The sequence below is a fragment of the Desmodus rotundus genome, chromosome 13 (genome assembly GCF_022682495.2).
Source record: "Desmodus rotundus isolate HL8 chromosome 13, HLdesRot8A.1, whole genome shotgun sequence".
In the NCBI taxonomy this organism is placed as follows: Eukaryota; Metazoa; Chordata; class Mammalia; order Chiroptera; family Phyllostomidae; genus Desmodus; species Desmodus rotundus.
In genome coordinates this window covers 14,046,123-14,062,140 of record NC_071399.1, presented here as the reverse complement: position 1 = coordinate 14,062,140, position 16,018 = coordinate 14,046,123, and the positions used below count along the sequence as shown (strand labels likewise).

Sequence of the window (16,018 nt, the reverse complement as noted above, 5' to 3'; positions counted from 1 at the left end):
TTGCTCACCAATCACACATGGAATTTTGGGGAAAAATGATGCAGGTCACTACTGATAGGGGACATTTTTTCCCTTACACAATGGGAATAAAGTGTAGAAAGATAATTTAGTCTGTCACAGTTTGTAATGGAAATTGATAGATACACGGTAGAATTAGAATAGTTTTACTTGAAAATGAAGAATAAATACATTGTTTTTCCATGACTATTACTCCACTTTTGGAAGCATAGTTTTAAACATTGCAGAATAGCATCATGTTTATATTTTAATCAAGACTATGCCCCAAAACAAAAACTGAAAAAAATTAAAAAGCAGCAGGAAAAGAAGACTAAAACAGCTACTTTATGTCAATATAACTAATATTAAGTTCTTTTAAATATATTACTTGAATTCACCCTATTATCTCTTCAACTTCTACTTAAAGATTTATCCTGATATCATTCAAAAATTGTCTACACACCAGATACATTTACTGGGATGTGTCTTTGTAGTACTTCTTTGCAATAGTATTGTAATCCAGCATATATTCCTTAACTATCAGAGATACATCGGTTAGAAAAGCATTGTGAGATTTCCAAGTAATAGTAATGTATTTCAAACTAAAGTGATATAATTATTATAATCATCATCAAAATAATAACAGATTTGAAATATAATTGTCTACTATTTGAGATACTGAAATTGCCCTATTCTTATAATATTATTCTAAGTAAGTGTCCTTAGTTCTGTTTCAGAGATGAAAAAACTGACTCTCTAAGAGATAAATTACTTTTTGGCATTCCAGGTGGTTTGACTCCACAGGTAAACACTGTTCCCTCTGCACTCCCCATTCTCTACAGCTGTCTTTATTCTCTGTATGTTTATTGAAAACTACAAAGCAAGGAGAAGATTGAGGTCACCAACAGCAGACCCGGTGACTAGAATGTTGAACAGTTTTTAGCTTAAGCATCAATGGATTGCATATATTTCCATCCACAAATATAAGCTGCTACATCATTAGCTTATTGATTTGCTTCCTTTAAAATGCTTCATTAAGCATAATCTTTCTCCTTCCACCCATCCTTTCTCTCTCTGTTTCTTGATTCTTCTTCTTCTCTCTCAATTGGCAAATATTGATACTTTATTAAAATCAATTCTAGCCCTGGCTGGTGTGGCTCAGTAGATTGAGTGCCAGCCTGCAAACCGAAGGGTTGCTGGTTCGATTCCCAGTCAGGGCACATGCCTGGGTTGCAGGCCAGGTCCCCGGTGTGTGTGTGGGGTGCCTCAGAGGCAACCAGACATTGATTATTTCTCTTCCTCTCTTTTTCACTCCCTTCTTCTCTGTCTACAAATAAATAAATAAAACCTTTTTTTAAAAAAAGAAATCATAAAATCAGTTTGAAACTGGTTGGAAATACAACCATGATACTACTATTCTTTATCTTTCTGCAGGGAGGCGAACGATAGCATGCAAAGGAATTCCCTTACACCCCACGGAATCGAACAGCCGCTCCGCTCCGCCAGCGGTAGTCGTGCAGCTGTTGTATTAACAGTGCACACCGGAGCATGTTTCTTGTGTGTTTAATTTACACTTTGTCATTTCCACTAGGGACATTTCCTTTTTCAAATCAGGAACACAATATAAAAGAAAGTTTGATCTATCTGAAGTCTTCTCAACTTTAAGAAAACTAAGACATGGACCCCTGGACAAAGACAGCGGGGCGGGGTGTGGAATCGAACGTGGGAGGTGGGCGGTGGCCAGGGCAGGGGAGAGTAATGGGAGAAAATGGGGACAACTTTAACTGGACAGCAATACAAAATTTAAAAGAAAGGAAATTGTGACATGGAAAACCTGCCTGTTCAGGCCTGTTTCTGCGGTTCCAGCAGGACAGTAATGAAACGGCTGTTCATTTGACTGAGCACCTGGTGCTTCTGAAGCAGTTCTGTACCCACAGACACAGTTCCTTCCTCTGGTCTGAATACATTTGTGCATCACGCCCCTGCCTAAGTGACTTACAGGTATGTATCACAAAACACTTTCCAGTTATAGTAATAACGGACACCTACTGACCAACTCTTACACTTTATAGATGTAAAATAAAATTTAATTATTATAAATAAAATATAATTACAGTTTTTGGAAATATATGCTCAAATATAAGTTCCACTTTGGGTTCACTAAAATGAAAACCATATCAAAAAAGTATTTCATATACTCACAAAGGAAGTAGACAGAATCATACTCATGTTTATAATGCTCACACTTTAAATGTCACATTTTTGTGTAGTTTAATTGGAAATGTTGGAAACATACCTCTGCGTTAAAATGATGAGAAACTTATTAAGATAAGGGTAACTCAGTCCTCAGAATTATAATTTACCATTTATAATATACTTCCATACACACACATACACAAACACAAAATACCAATAAGTGGTAGGCAATTTTCCCACAGACAAAAGTATTCATTTTTAGAATTTTAGCAATTACAAAGTAAATCTTTGTGTTACCTTCTATAATTACAACTAACTTTTAATTTGCCTTTTTTCTTACAAAAATTGAGTCAAATAACTTTTTAGAAAAATTGAGTCAATCAATAATGCCATTTAATATGAATCTCTAAATTAAGATTTTGACAACATAAAACACTAATAGTTTATCATTAACTTACATTTATCACTTCTGAAGCCATAAGCCTTACATTGTAGATAATTCAACATTAAATTTATAAGTAATCATAAATTTTAAGATTCATTATATTCAACTATTATGTTATTTCTGATTTATATAAGCTGATATTAATATTTGTTGGTAAATGATTTGCCTAACATAAAGGATAAATAGACAGCATAATCTATATTAATTCAGTCCCATAATAACACATTGGCAACAGGAATAACAAGCAGAGGAAACGAACTAGCCTCATCGTAAATCAGATCATATTCAAGATAATTGGTCTGTCTGGGATGTCTAGTTATATATTCAATAAATGATGCACATTTGCTTTCCCCAACTTAAACAACCACGGAGTTTTACATGGAGCAAGATGGCACAAACAGTTGTATCCCGAAACACTCACCTACTGTCAGCTGTCCAGTTAACTGCCCCATGTGATTTCTTGCATTCACTGTTACATTCCTGTCAGACTGTAAGACCAGTGGACTATCCTGGGGAACACGTATAAAATAAAGAAATCAAATAAAAAATAGAAATATAGTCAAAACTTAATATATAAAATTATACTCCACTTGTTTGGGTATTAGCAAAATTCTACTGCTCTGTTTTATATCTGTCGAACAATATCAAGAATGGGGGTGCTTCATAATAACTACTGTACAGGACAGGAGTGTTCAGAAACACTGGTGAGAGGGCATGAACTCCTGGATGCAAGCATTTCCAACTTCACTGATTGTCCATGGCAGGTGGGGTAGCCTCGCTTCCTCTCTGCTCCCAATGGCACGTGCGCCTGCCTTTGGAGATGTATTAGACCTTCCCCAACTGTGCAAGTCTCTTTCGAAGCTGAACTTGGAACTTAGGGATCTCAGCTTAAATATGAGCCCCTCAAAATTGCTTCTCCTGAAAACTGTAACTGTAGATTCGTTCAACTCTCAAACTCCCAGGCTCCATTTATTTTGTTCAAAGCACTTATCATAAGACACATTTATTTCTCTCATTTATGTGTTTACTTGTTTTTTTTAAATTTGTTTCTGTCTCAAGAAAAACTGCCCATAGGATGCACAATGATATCCCCACTACTCAGCACACTGCTGAAGGAAAGCATTTGCTAAGTGCTTAGTGAATGGATAAATAAATCATAAGATAATAAGTATTGCCTTATCTATCCCATGTAGAAATTTGTTGTAAATCATGGAATGGTTTAAGGAAGGAGGTATATAGAACATGAGGTATTTGTCTGGGAATTCTCCTTTAGTATTTATAACCTTGATTGATCTTTTCTTCTATCACCTATTTAGTCCTTAATAGTAAACTAATTTATTGAAGGACATTACCACTGCCTAAGGAACTGATGAGTTAGGCTTTTGCCACCGCCTGTTTCAGACAAGTAACTTACAACTGGCTACATTATCATTTTTATGACCTAAAACATAAGCAGCTTGATTATTTACAGACTGTCCATTCACTCATTCACTCAACAAGTATTTATTGAGTCTCACTAGGTATGATAAGGTCCTAGAAGCTTGAAACATTTCGGTGTTCAAAATGGAACAATACCTGCCCTTATGTGGCTTGTAGTCTAGATATTGAAATTCTAAAAATACCTGCCAACACCGAATTCTAAACATATCTCCTCACCATCAAGATGGTGTGTCACTTCTATGTCAATGTAAATATACAAGGGCTTTCATATATGAGCCATATAAAAACTCCTTCGAGATTAGGATCTGAAATTCATGATTTCAATGCATGTAGAAAGATTTATAGGCTTGTTTCTAAGGCTGTTTTGTGCCTCTTCTGGACAAACACAAAGCATTGAGCAGACATAATACACACAAGCACACACACACACTTTTCTCTTAAACTGTGCTTTGCTAATATATCTAAACTAAGACTTGATTTTTTAAAGTAATTTTCCACATTTTGAAGATTATATTTATTCTTTAAATGAGGCATAGTTGTACAAATGCCACTATAGTAAAATTTCATTCCCTGCCTGTCTCTCATCATAACTCATTTCTTTTTGCAACACATCGAGTAATTTCTGCAGTTTTAAAAAATCTAATCATTTCTCCATGGACATTTCTATGCTTCAGGTATTCATCTCTGAAGATATCTGAAGTATTTAAAATTAATCCCATCATTCATTTGAGTAATATGTTAAAATTCAATTTAAATATGTGATAAAAATATGATAAAAATGATAGCAACTTTTTCAATCATGTAAAAAGGATACAATCCTAAACTATTTATAAATCTGATAACAATGACATTTTTAGATTAAAAATCAGTACCAAGAAAGTACCTCTTACTAAAAAAGATTGACATCTAAGAAGGTTTTATATCTTTTTTTCTTATGTTCATTTCTCCAAAGGTCTCTATATAAGAAAATCACCTCCACAAATAAATCATAGGTGTCTAGTCTCTTCTTTATATTCTCTCTTCATGTTCCTTTATGTTATATTTCTGTGCTACAAAACTGGGAAAGCTAGTCTAGTTTCAGGGAGTAAAATAGAACAGCACTCCCTTCTAGAACATAATGGGGGGAAAATGATTTGGCGGTATTATCTCACGGAGTAGGAATAAAACATAATGGTCTGTAAAGGTGAGTAGGTGCCACCTTATATGCACAATGTAGTCGTATAAAGATTTTATTTTTCCTTCGGAGAAAGAAAAACTTCATGTTCAGATTCAAATATCCTTCCTCCAAACCAGGAAATCCTCCATTAGCAGGTATTTCAGTTTTCTGGAGCTGACACGCATCTTGGCTGTAACTCCAGGGAATCTATTTGCCTATTTTTGCTACTCTCGAGACAAAGCAGGTAGGAGATCTAGGGAGAAAGGCAATGGCACCGTTAAACGGGCCTGAAAAACCTGCTTACCTCTCCTTCCCGCACACATGCATTAGCTGCAGATCTGGCCATAACTTTGCTGAAGGTTATAGACAAATAATGCAAAATGTTCTTCTCATTGGAATGCCTTTGTGATAGGCAGTGCAACTGACTCAGAAGGAAAAATGATTCTTTTCTTTGTATTTCTATTGTGTTCACCTTTGTTTATCGTAAATATTCACTGAGTTTCCTGTGATGTGTTCGGCTCTTTGACAGTCAGTGGGTGTAGAACAGAAACAAGGACACAAACTTTCTCCTCTTATGGAGTTCTTAAACCACTAAGCCAGACTATAAACCCGATAAATAACAAACAAAACAAAACAAAGAATGTTACAGTAACAAGCTGCTGTGACAGATATTTCTCTAAACAAGTGTGTTATTCCGACGAGAAGATGTGTCTCTATGCGTATAAGGCGCTGTATGTATATAAGACACTGCAGATGCCCATACCCATTCTCTCAAGATCAACCATGAAATGAGAGTGAAAATAGCTGTAACAGAAGCAGCTAGATTTGCTGGCGCTCAGTCAGTGCCAGACCCTGTTCTAAATACTTCCCATGTACCAGCTTATCTACTTATGATGCTTTTTGTGAAATTTCCTGTGATTAAAATCAAGAAATAAAGTGGTGGGAGGAGCCAGTGGACCGTGACTGATGCCAAATGCTGGCTGCTTGACTTAGCAAGTCCCACCTCTGCGTGTGATGATTTCTTCGTCTGTGAACAGGGCAAGGGTGCATAGTTTGTGGGGGTATTTTAAATGAAATAACGAGATAATACATAAAAACGTGCAGACGAGTGCCTAGCCTTTGCTGAGGGCACTATCAGTGGTTTCTTTTATTATTTACTCCTCAATGTATTTCCAGTACTCTGCGAATGACAGTACTGGCTACTGTCCACTCTGTTGTACAATGAAGAAACCCCAGCAAAGCGAGCGTATGTCAGTTGCTGAAAATCACACAGCTAATAAATAACAGAGGGTACGTTCAAACCCAGAAATCTGGGCCTAGAGTCTCTCCTGTCAAGCATTACAAGACGCTGTGTCTCTGGTTGGTGAGTCATTTCTAGGCTTTCTAAAATGGCAAATCAAAATCTGAAAATAAATAAATCAATTGGAACAAAATACAGTTTAAGATTGCTTTAAACACCCCAATCTCTAAGAAACACCTGGTACATATACTGCCTCAAGTGTCAGTTAGGACCTCCACACTACCATCACCCACCTGTCAGTCAGCCGGGCTCTTTTTGCTTCCTCAGGTTCTGGGGGGAGGAGAGCATGCTCCTGAGACGCCCTGTGTACGTGTTTTACAACATAGCACGTCTGAGAGCTTTCCTAATTGCTCTCCTGAAGGAGATCGTGAATTAATGATCCATGGTTTTCAGTGTAGATGGTATAAATTTGATATGTCATTTCTGAAATTAATATACAATTTTACCTGAGTTTTACCAGGGAAGTTTTTTTATTCTCACTGACAGTAATTGTACAATTTTGCAACAAACCTACTTTATCCCCAAATTTTCTGTCTTCCTTTTCCTTTTCTGTCTTCCTTTTCCTCTGTATCAAATCAGCTATGTCAGAAATGTTTCTTAAATACACCTTCTCCTGTCTTTCTTGTGACCACTCCTATAATAGACTGGCGATTCACATTAAAATAACCACTTCTTCCTTAAATCGATACTTTCACTATCCACTTATATTTAAAATTAAAAATATATTGGCATGCTTAAATTAAAGCAAAACAAAATAAAACCCACTGATTTTTCACTCCCACTATGGAAAAAATCTCACCCTTAACCTGTAAGGTACTCTACAGTGTAACCCAGTCTTGCTTTGGCAGCTGTTTCACACCCCTCCTCCATGTGAGAGCTGCCCACATTTGCATGTTTCTGAAAATGTGCCACTTCCGAGTGTTCCCATCTTCTGTTCTCTGTGCCTGACATCATTACCCACTTCTCCATCAACTGGCACGACTCTAGGTGTTTTTAAAGTCTCAGGTCACAGTTCATGTCCTCTGGGAAGCTCTCCTGCTTCTCGCAAGGTAAAATCCGCCTCCCACTCTCCAGTGCCTCAGCCAGGGCTGATGACAACACCTGCCACAGGAATTTTTTTGTCTTCTTTGTTTTGTTTTGTTTATACACCTCATTAGACTGGGCTGTCCCGAAATCGGTGTGTGGTCGTTTTCTTTCGCACATACGTACTTCTGAACGTGTAGTTTGTATGATGCACCTAGTTCACGTTCAATCAACGCCCGTCCAGTGAATGAACGGAACCTGATGTGTGTATAATGATGCTCTCCGGCTACGTGGGCTCACCTGGGTTCATGTTCAGATCACACAGAACTCACCAAGCTCTTGCTTTTTTTTTTTTTTGTTGCCCAGAGTAAGGTTCTTTTTTTTTAAACATTTAAGTGGAACAAGTTATATCACATCGTGATTTCATTTATATTCATCACCCCTTGCTGCCCAAGGCAGACACTTCATTACTTTCCTGAACATTTGACCCACTTGAAGAGCTGCAAAACAGGTGATTTTTAAAATTCTTCAGTTAATAAAATGATTACTTGAAATTTTATTTCCTTTAGAATGCAAAGTATTTAATTGATGAAATATATATTTTAAAAGGCATCAGTACTGATCACAAAAAGGACTGTATCTGGAGCTGTTAAACTGACTTTGCCAAATTATCGGTGTTCACATTTTAACTGGAATGTGAAGTAGTGCGGGAGAGAGAGCACTTGCTCATCAATCACCTCTCAACACTTCTTTTCTGAGGATTTCTTCACTTTTTATTTTCTGTTAGAAATTATCTGTTCATGGAGGCACTGCTGGGAATATATTCTGAGAACGTTCTCACTTGTGACTGCCCCTTGGCTCTTCCCTGACTCTTTCCAGCTCTGTAGAAAACGCGGTCGTCTAGACAAACTCCTCCGGAGGCCCTCCTCATCCCAATTACTGTCCATGAGTGTGTCTCCAGAACCTCGCGGGTGGGGGGTGTTGTACACGCAGCATCCTACTCACAGGGAACCGGGGGCGGTCTGCTCCTTCCTGCAGCATTCACAGCACTGCCACTCAACCTTTAGCCATGGGCAGGCTTAGGAAACTCATGCTTCTTGAATCGACAGTTTACAAGGGAAAAGTACTATCTCTACCTAAAGTGATAAATAAAAATCACTTTAATCAATAAAAGGCTACTCTTGTTTTCATCAGATGACATAAAACTCCTGGAATTGTCTCTAGTTCTTTCAGATGACATCGGCAGCCTCATGGACACTGTCTCCTCTTACCACCTCCTCCCTGGACGCTTCTGTTCCTTCCAGCCACCCTTCAGTCTTTCTTCAGGCTGCCCCTGCCCTCAGCCTAGACGCAGGGCACTCAACTGCTCACTCTCATGCGGGGACTTGCTCAGCCAGAATACTCACTGAGGGAGCCTGGCTGAGGTGTGCCCCATCTAAAGGGGTGAAGGAGACCAGGTGTAGCTTTAGAGAGAATACATGCATTGTGTCTCACTCTGCAGGGCAGAAAAAAGCTTTATAGCTTATGGAAATATCTTTGGTTTACCCAATTTGTATACCCTGAAAAAGAAAACAAATAAAAATTCTCTTAAATCATTTATTTATATGGAACAAGGAAGAAATTAAGTCTTCTAGCAGTGGAACTATCCAATGGGGAGTTGGTAAATATTCCGGACCAAACACAGTATAAAGCCTTTTATGCTAGAGTATGCCAGGTATGTATTTGTGTACAAAATAGACTTCATGTTACATAACTGCAGGAGATGAGGGTGGGTAGAAAGTTAAGCAGGCAGCTAAGCCTCAAGTAAATTATTTTTATTTTACTTTGCCTGACATTGGTACTGGAGGAAGGCTATGAGGCCTATGGACTCTAAAATTTAAAAATTGGAACATATTTTTAAAAAAATCATCTTTCTCAAATGAGATGCATAGAAATGTTTATGTTAGGGTGGGAAAAGGGACAGGGAACTTGAAAGAAAAAAACTTTATTGAATTATTTTTCATAGAAATACCTTCATTTATAATTAAGTTTCTACTAGTTGAAAAAAAATCTCCTTTTCCTTTTTCTTAAAATCTGTTTGGCTTATGAAGTGCTTAAATTTTCTGTAATGTCAGGATCAGAGTTCTTAGTTTAGGGAATCAGTAGGCCTGGAGTTTATAAGCCTGCAATGTGCTGTCTTCTCAGCCTGAGGCCCCAGGGTGTCCCGATCCACCTGCGGAGAGAACCTGGCTCTCTCAATGTCTGCATAGACCTGGAGCCGTAAGGCCTCCGGACACCATCAGAATGTGAAGTGAGAGAGCAATAATTTTGTGTTTGAGTTAACCCATGAGATACCAGAGCTGTTTGCTACCGAAGTTTGCCTGTTCTGATAGAATACCCTTCCTTCTCCTCTGTAAGGAGCTGAATAGCCCAGTGTTTCTGGCCACCCAAGGCCTCCTCACTGAGAACCCTGTATGGATCTGTCATCCGGTCCTAGGTTCTCTTCATACTTGTCTTCCTTTAATAATCGTGTTGACATGTCTCATGACACTGTTGTGCTTCCTGGAAGATCACTGTAAAGTTAGAGACTGGGCTGTTAAATGATATACTTAGAGTGATATTTAACTTTCTTTTCCTCTAAAGAATCAAATAGGCTTCATCTAGAACAGAGGTCAGCTGATTTTATCTTAAAGGGACTGACAATAAATATTCTAGGCTTTATGGGCCCTGCGTCTTGGTTGGAACTATTCAACTCTGCTTTTGTAGCCCATGAGCAGGCACGAGCAAGATTTTGTTGTAATAAAAATTTATTTTTAAAAAGGCAGCCAGTAGCAAACATGGTTTGCTGATGTGATCTGGAAAAAGAATCTCTAAGGGATTTCAGATGTCAAAGTCAGAGCTATTATGTGCCCAATATTTTTTGAAATAATGCTAATATTATAACATAGTTATTTTACATTTTGAATAATTTTAAAATAAATAATGCATGTATAGTGTTAACTTTATATACCTTTTACTATAAGAATTCATGTAAGAAAGAATTTCATTATGATAAATCTAGGTATAAATTTCACCATTTAAAATTCTGCCTAGGCTCTTTTGTAATTCCAGAATCTGATAGGGCCTGTCTTCTATCAATTGTGGAAAATGATCATTTATTCAGTAATGTAATGCCTCAAGTTTATATTTTTCTTCCCATATGGAATTTACATTAGATTGAGATAAATCTTCTTTCGTTCCATCTCTACGTATCCTTAACTCTTTTATTTCCTGTATCTCCTTCTCCCCCGGCTCTGTGCTATATGCTGGTTTAGGGTTTCAGCTCTCATGCGTATAATTTTCTCCAGCTCTGTTTGTTGTTTGTTAAACTATCCACTGAATGATCAATCCATTGTTATAACTTTTATTACAAAATATTTCTGGTTACTTTTCACATCTGGCTAGTCAAATACATTAGAATTATTCCTATTTTTAGTTTTCTTTTCTTATTCCACTGTTTATTTCTTATCCATTATTATATACAGTATTTTAATATTCAGTATCTGAAAATTCCAATCACTGAAGTAATGAAAAGGTTTCAGTTAGTGAATCCTTTTTTCTGTTGTATTTTGCTTGTGTTAGCCCATTTTTTGTTCTTTCCTTTTGCTGCTTATTTATTTAGCTCATAGTTAATATGCAGGCATTTCCAGGAGCCAACATTAAGGAAGAGAGGCTTTGTATTTTTTAAAAATTACTTTCCTGTTGTTAAATTACAGTTGTCTGCATTCCCCCCCCCCCAACTACCTACCCCCCTGCCAAACCCCCCTCCCTCCCTTGCCCCTGCGAGGCTCTGGAGGACAGAGCAAATCTGGGAGGATGACGTGCATACAAAAGGGCAGGCCGAGGCTCACAAATTCTCAAAGGGCACAGACTTTTTACCTGCGATGGCCTTGCTGTTCAGCTGGCTATGAATTCCCATGGCGTCAGACTATAGGTTTTGTTAATCATCACTAAGGAAACTGTGATTTCAACTTTCACATCCTACTATTTATTCAATTCACTGTTTTTATTTCTTTTGGACTTACGGTTTATCCTTTATCTTTGGAAATTTAAAATTCAATTACATACACCTTTTGGTAACGTATGGCACATCTAGGTCTTCAGTGGATTTTGTTTCAGAATATAGAGTGTATAAATTTACTAAAAGTCAAAGCCCTCATTATATACACCACTTTAACATAAAAATAAACTTATTATCCTTCATAAATATATAAAAAGATTAAAGTGTAGATATGAATTTGAGAAAAATAAATGTAAAATGAACTCTGTTCATTTTAAGGATAGTATAATAAGTAAATTAAACCTTAGAGAACAAATTAGTACCTAGAACCATATTATCAGATCCTTCTGAAAATGTGTGTGTGTGTGTGTGTGTGTGAGCACATGAATTGCTAGAATAGAGCTGAATTCATCAACAACTGTGTCAAATTGCTATATGATAATTGCATAGCACTTGTTCTGTTTGGCAACGATTTGGTGTCATCTTTAAAAATAGATTTAATAACTAAAATTTTCAGAGGGACTAGTAGATTTCATACATGAAGAAAGTATTCTTTATATGTATCCAAAGCTGATTAAGCGTTTTCATAAAATGTTTTTTTTTACAGAGAAAAAAAATAAGTTTTTTACGAAACAAGTTATCTATATTAAATCTATAGAAACAGGGATTTCCAAATGTAATAAATGAACCAATTTAATATTAGTAACTGTTAGATATAAAGGATCTTTCTATTAAAGCACAGCATTAGTAATATATGAGAAATCAGTGAACACTATCCTAGTTGATAAATTATCATAGGATTTTTGAATTCTTTTTTATGCGTAAAAAGTATTACAGTGTTTTTCAATTGTTCTTTTTTCCATTAAAAAAATAAAAGACAGATGCCATCTGAAGAACAAATACACAGAGGAAAAAAACATAAAATATTTATGTTTTTATTAAAACAGTACTTCTTCCAAAAAGATATTAAGTATATTATAAACTTAAACACAATGTTAAATAGGGCACTAAAATCTATAAACAGAACTAAAGGCCTTTTAAACTATGAGAAATAAATGTTTCTAAACACATAAAATGTTGCTTGTTGTAACAAGCGTGCTGCTGGAGTTGAATCCCAAATTTTACTTCGACATTCCTGGAAGTTAAGGCAAATTAAGAATGTTACGCTATAAAATTTTCATGGCCCAATAAAAGCAAGCAGGTAAATTTATAGGGAGAAATATTTTCCCCTATTACTAGCACTTCATCTTCTCTCTCTGAGAAGTTTGAATATGCTCATTTAAACATTTGTCTCCAAAGTCAGGCCAAGCAAATGGTTCATGGCACTGCCTGCAGTGAGGCCTGCCCAACCCAGCGTTTCTGGGAGCCGAATGTCGAATACTCCGTAAGGGGTCGGAATTCCTGCTTTTGTCAAAAAGTAGGTGAAGCTGGAGAAGCACATGAATGAATAAATGAACAATGGTAAAAAAACAGATTTTAAAAATTGAATAAAGCTGTTAAACTTTGTTTTATCTCCTACTACTTGTATGGAATAAAAATATATTAATGTGATTTCCATGAATGATTTATACTACTAACATACAAAAGAAAACCCTTTTTATATTTCATTTATTTGGCCGAACATATTTAGAAGTAGAATGACTGTGTATACTGAACATTTTAGAAAGCAAAAGACATAATTTAATCTTTTTTACCTGTAAGAGAATTTGTCATGCCTGGGAGTAAATGAATTAGGTACATCTTCAATTTTGCAATAAACAACTAATCGGAAATCAAATAACTTGCAAAATATTGTTAGCCAGCCATTGTAGTTATTACATTTCTCCCATTTGTTGGGGAGCATCCCTAAAGGCTTTCTAAAGCAAATAAAATGCTTGTTTATTATATCTGTTATTCTCTCCCTAAAAGGTACTTTGTTTAATGCAATATTCTTTGAAATGTGTTGGAGAAGTTCGTAGATAGTTGAAGGATGTGGGATATGTAAGATGCTTTTATTTGCCCTAAGTGTATTTTACTGCGGTGTTCCTTGTTTTTCTATTACCGGCATTGAATAGATGCATTCAGTCCAGACGGGGATGGAAAAACTGAAATCTCTAAATGGAACTTGTCTGCACCACTGTACGAGATACTGAACTCAGACCATCTCCGCTCTCAATAAAACTTGCTTCATGCTTCATTACATCCCTCATGCATCTATGTCTTACCATGAGTTTTTGATACCACTTTTGCATCTCCACCCCTCCTCTTCTCTTTTTGGGCTCGTCAAAGGATTTTAAATCTTAAAACAATGCACCTTAGATAAACAAAATCCATATTTACACGGAGAAGATCTCACTTGGTTTTCACCAACTTATTTAAAATTGTCTATTGAATGAGAATCCCTAAAAGTTTTCACATTACCAAGTTAACCTAACAAACTGTTTGTCTCATTTCTCAACCACATGCTTCCACTCACAACAAAACTGAATTATCGTCTCTCAAGTATAACATAGAAGTTATGCCATCAACTGTTTGAGTTTGGCTCCACCTACAATCTCAGCTGAGAGAAATGCTTACTGTAGTAGATTCTTTGAAAGATATATTCTTCTGGCTACTCTATATGTGTGGATTGAGTGAGACATATATAAAACATTATTCCTTTATTAACCCTTCTCAGCAATAAATTTTATTTAATTCCATTTAAAAATATTTCTCATAGCTTTTATGGATGATGCAATGTAAAGCCCCATTAAACAGTTTCTGTTTTTACTCTAAAACTATTTTTATGACATTATCTACTATTTCATTCAATGATCTCCTTGTGAAATTCTAACAGCAACTTTTTTGACAATGTATACTAAGAGCTTTGTTTTCTTTAATTAATTGGTTATGTTCCTTTATTTTAGAAATTAAAATCATGTACCAATTATGATTTATTTCCCTTTTATTTTTGAAATGAAAGTTGAAGCTGAAGGATAAAAACTATGTGAGAATAAGTTTTATTTCCTTTTTCTTATCTTGCCCTACCTTTATTGTGAGTTTTCTCAGTCCAGCATTTCTTGGTATTCTTGTTTTTGTTTTGTTATATTTTTGTGCATTTTCTTGTCATTTTCACTATAGTTTCTAGAATAACTAAGGTATAAACAGAAAAAATAATGTATGGTAGTATAAATTATCTTAATATCCATATGCACATATATTTTTTAAAGATTTATTTATTTTTAGAGAGAGGGGAAAGGAGGGAGAAAGAGAGGGAGAGAAAAATTGATGTGTACTTGCCTCTCGCACACCCCCTACTGGGCACCTGGCCCACAACCCAGGCATGTGCCCTGACTGGGAATCAAACTGGTGACCCTTTGGTTCTCAGGCCAGCACTCAACCCACTGAACCACACCAGCCAAGACTGCCAATGCACATATTTAACATGACATAAGGAATGTTGTCAGCATTTAAATTGAAATCAAGCAATGCTGTAAAGTCTAAATATAAATACGGATAGGTATAATGGTATATAGATATATCCATCTAAGAATTCAAGATGAATAAAAGAATAACTTGCTGCAATATCTTTTAAACAAGAACTGACAAGGGAATTTGTTGAAATTAGAACTTTGCAGACATTTTGGCTGAAGCTCTGCTTTTAACTATAAAACAATCAAAATAGTAATGTGTTATTCAAAAGGAATAGCATTAATTGCTAGATCACTTCAGATTTTTGGAAAGATTACTTTATAGCTTAGCAGAGTATGGATGTTAAATAATCATTTGTACATATTAAGATAATTTAAACAAAATATTGTTTTCACATATGAAGATGATAATGGACATAATTAAAAACAGATGTGTTCTTATGAGAAAGAAGACTAAAATTTTTCTTTCAGTTCAGCGTTTCTCTGGACACCAAAATTATACCATTAATCAATGGGCTGGAATATTTTATTAAAGCTATGTGGTAGTGCATTAGTCCTCTGTATGCATTCTGTATATGAGGTCTGTCCAGAAGGTACACAGCCATATACTAGGATAAATAGACATTTATTGAAGAAGAAACAAGATACAAGAAACATTGTACACAGAACAATGACGCCTCAGTCCCCTTCAAAGCAGGCAACTTGGGACCTCACAGAGTTCTCCTAATTGACATCAGCTTCCCTGTCGTGTTTCCTGAATCTCATTTATGGTCATAAATCTCTTCCCTTTAAAGGTGATTTTAATTTTGGGAAAAACCAGAAGTTACAGGGCACCAAATCAGGGCTGTAGGGGGGCTGAATCACCTGGGTGATTTGATGTTTTGCCAAAAAATTCTGCATGAGACGTGATGCATGAGTGGGCATGTTGTTGTGATGAAGCTGTCAATCACCAATTGCCCATAGCTGTGGCCATCTGAGTCATCTGAATAGTTTCCATGGAGGAATGATCATCTGATTGATTATTCATTAGAAAAAAGTCAAAATCACACCAAAA

General features: G+C 36.1%; 1 protein-coding gene across 1 annotated transcript in view; it reads right to left on the bottom strand.

Moving 5' to 3' along the window:
• The window catches only part of SGCZ (sarcoglycan zeta), a 204,673-nt gene that overhangs the window by 49,824 nt on the left and 138,831 nt on the right, over nt 1-16,018 (bottom strand). Inside the window, exon 3 of the mRNA XM_024562785.2 lies at nt 3,060-3,147. Within this exon, the coding sequence (XP_024418553.2) occupies nt 3,060-3,147 (88 nt within the window). The remainder of the gene's footprint in view (nt 1-3,059; nt 3,148-16,018) is intronic.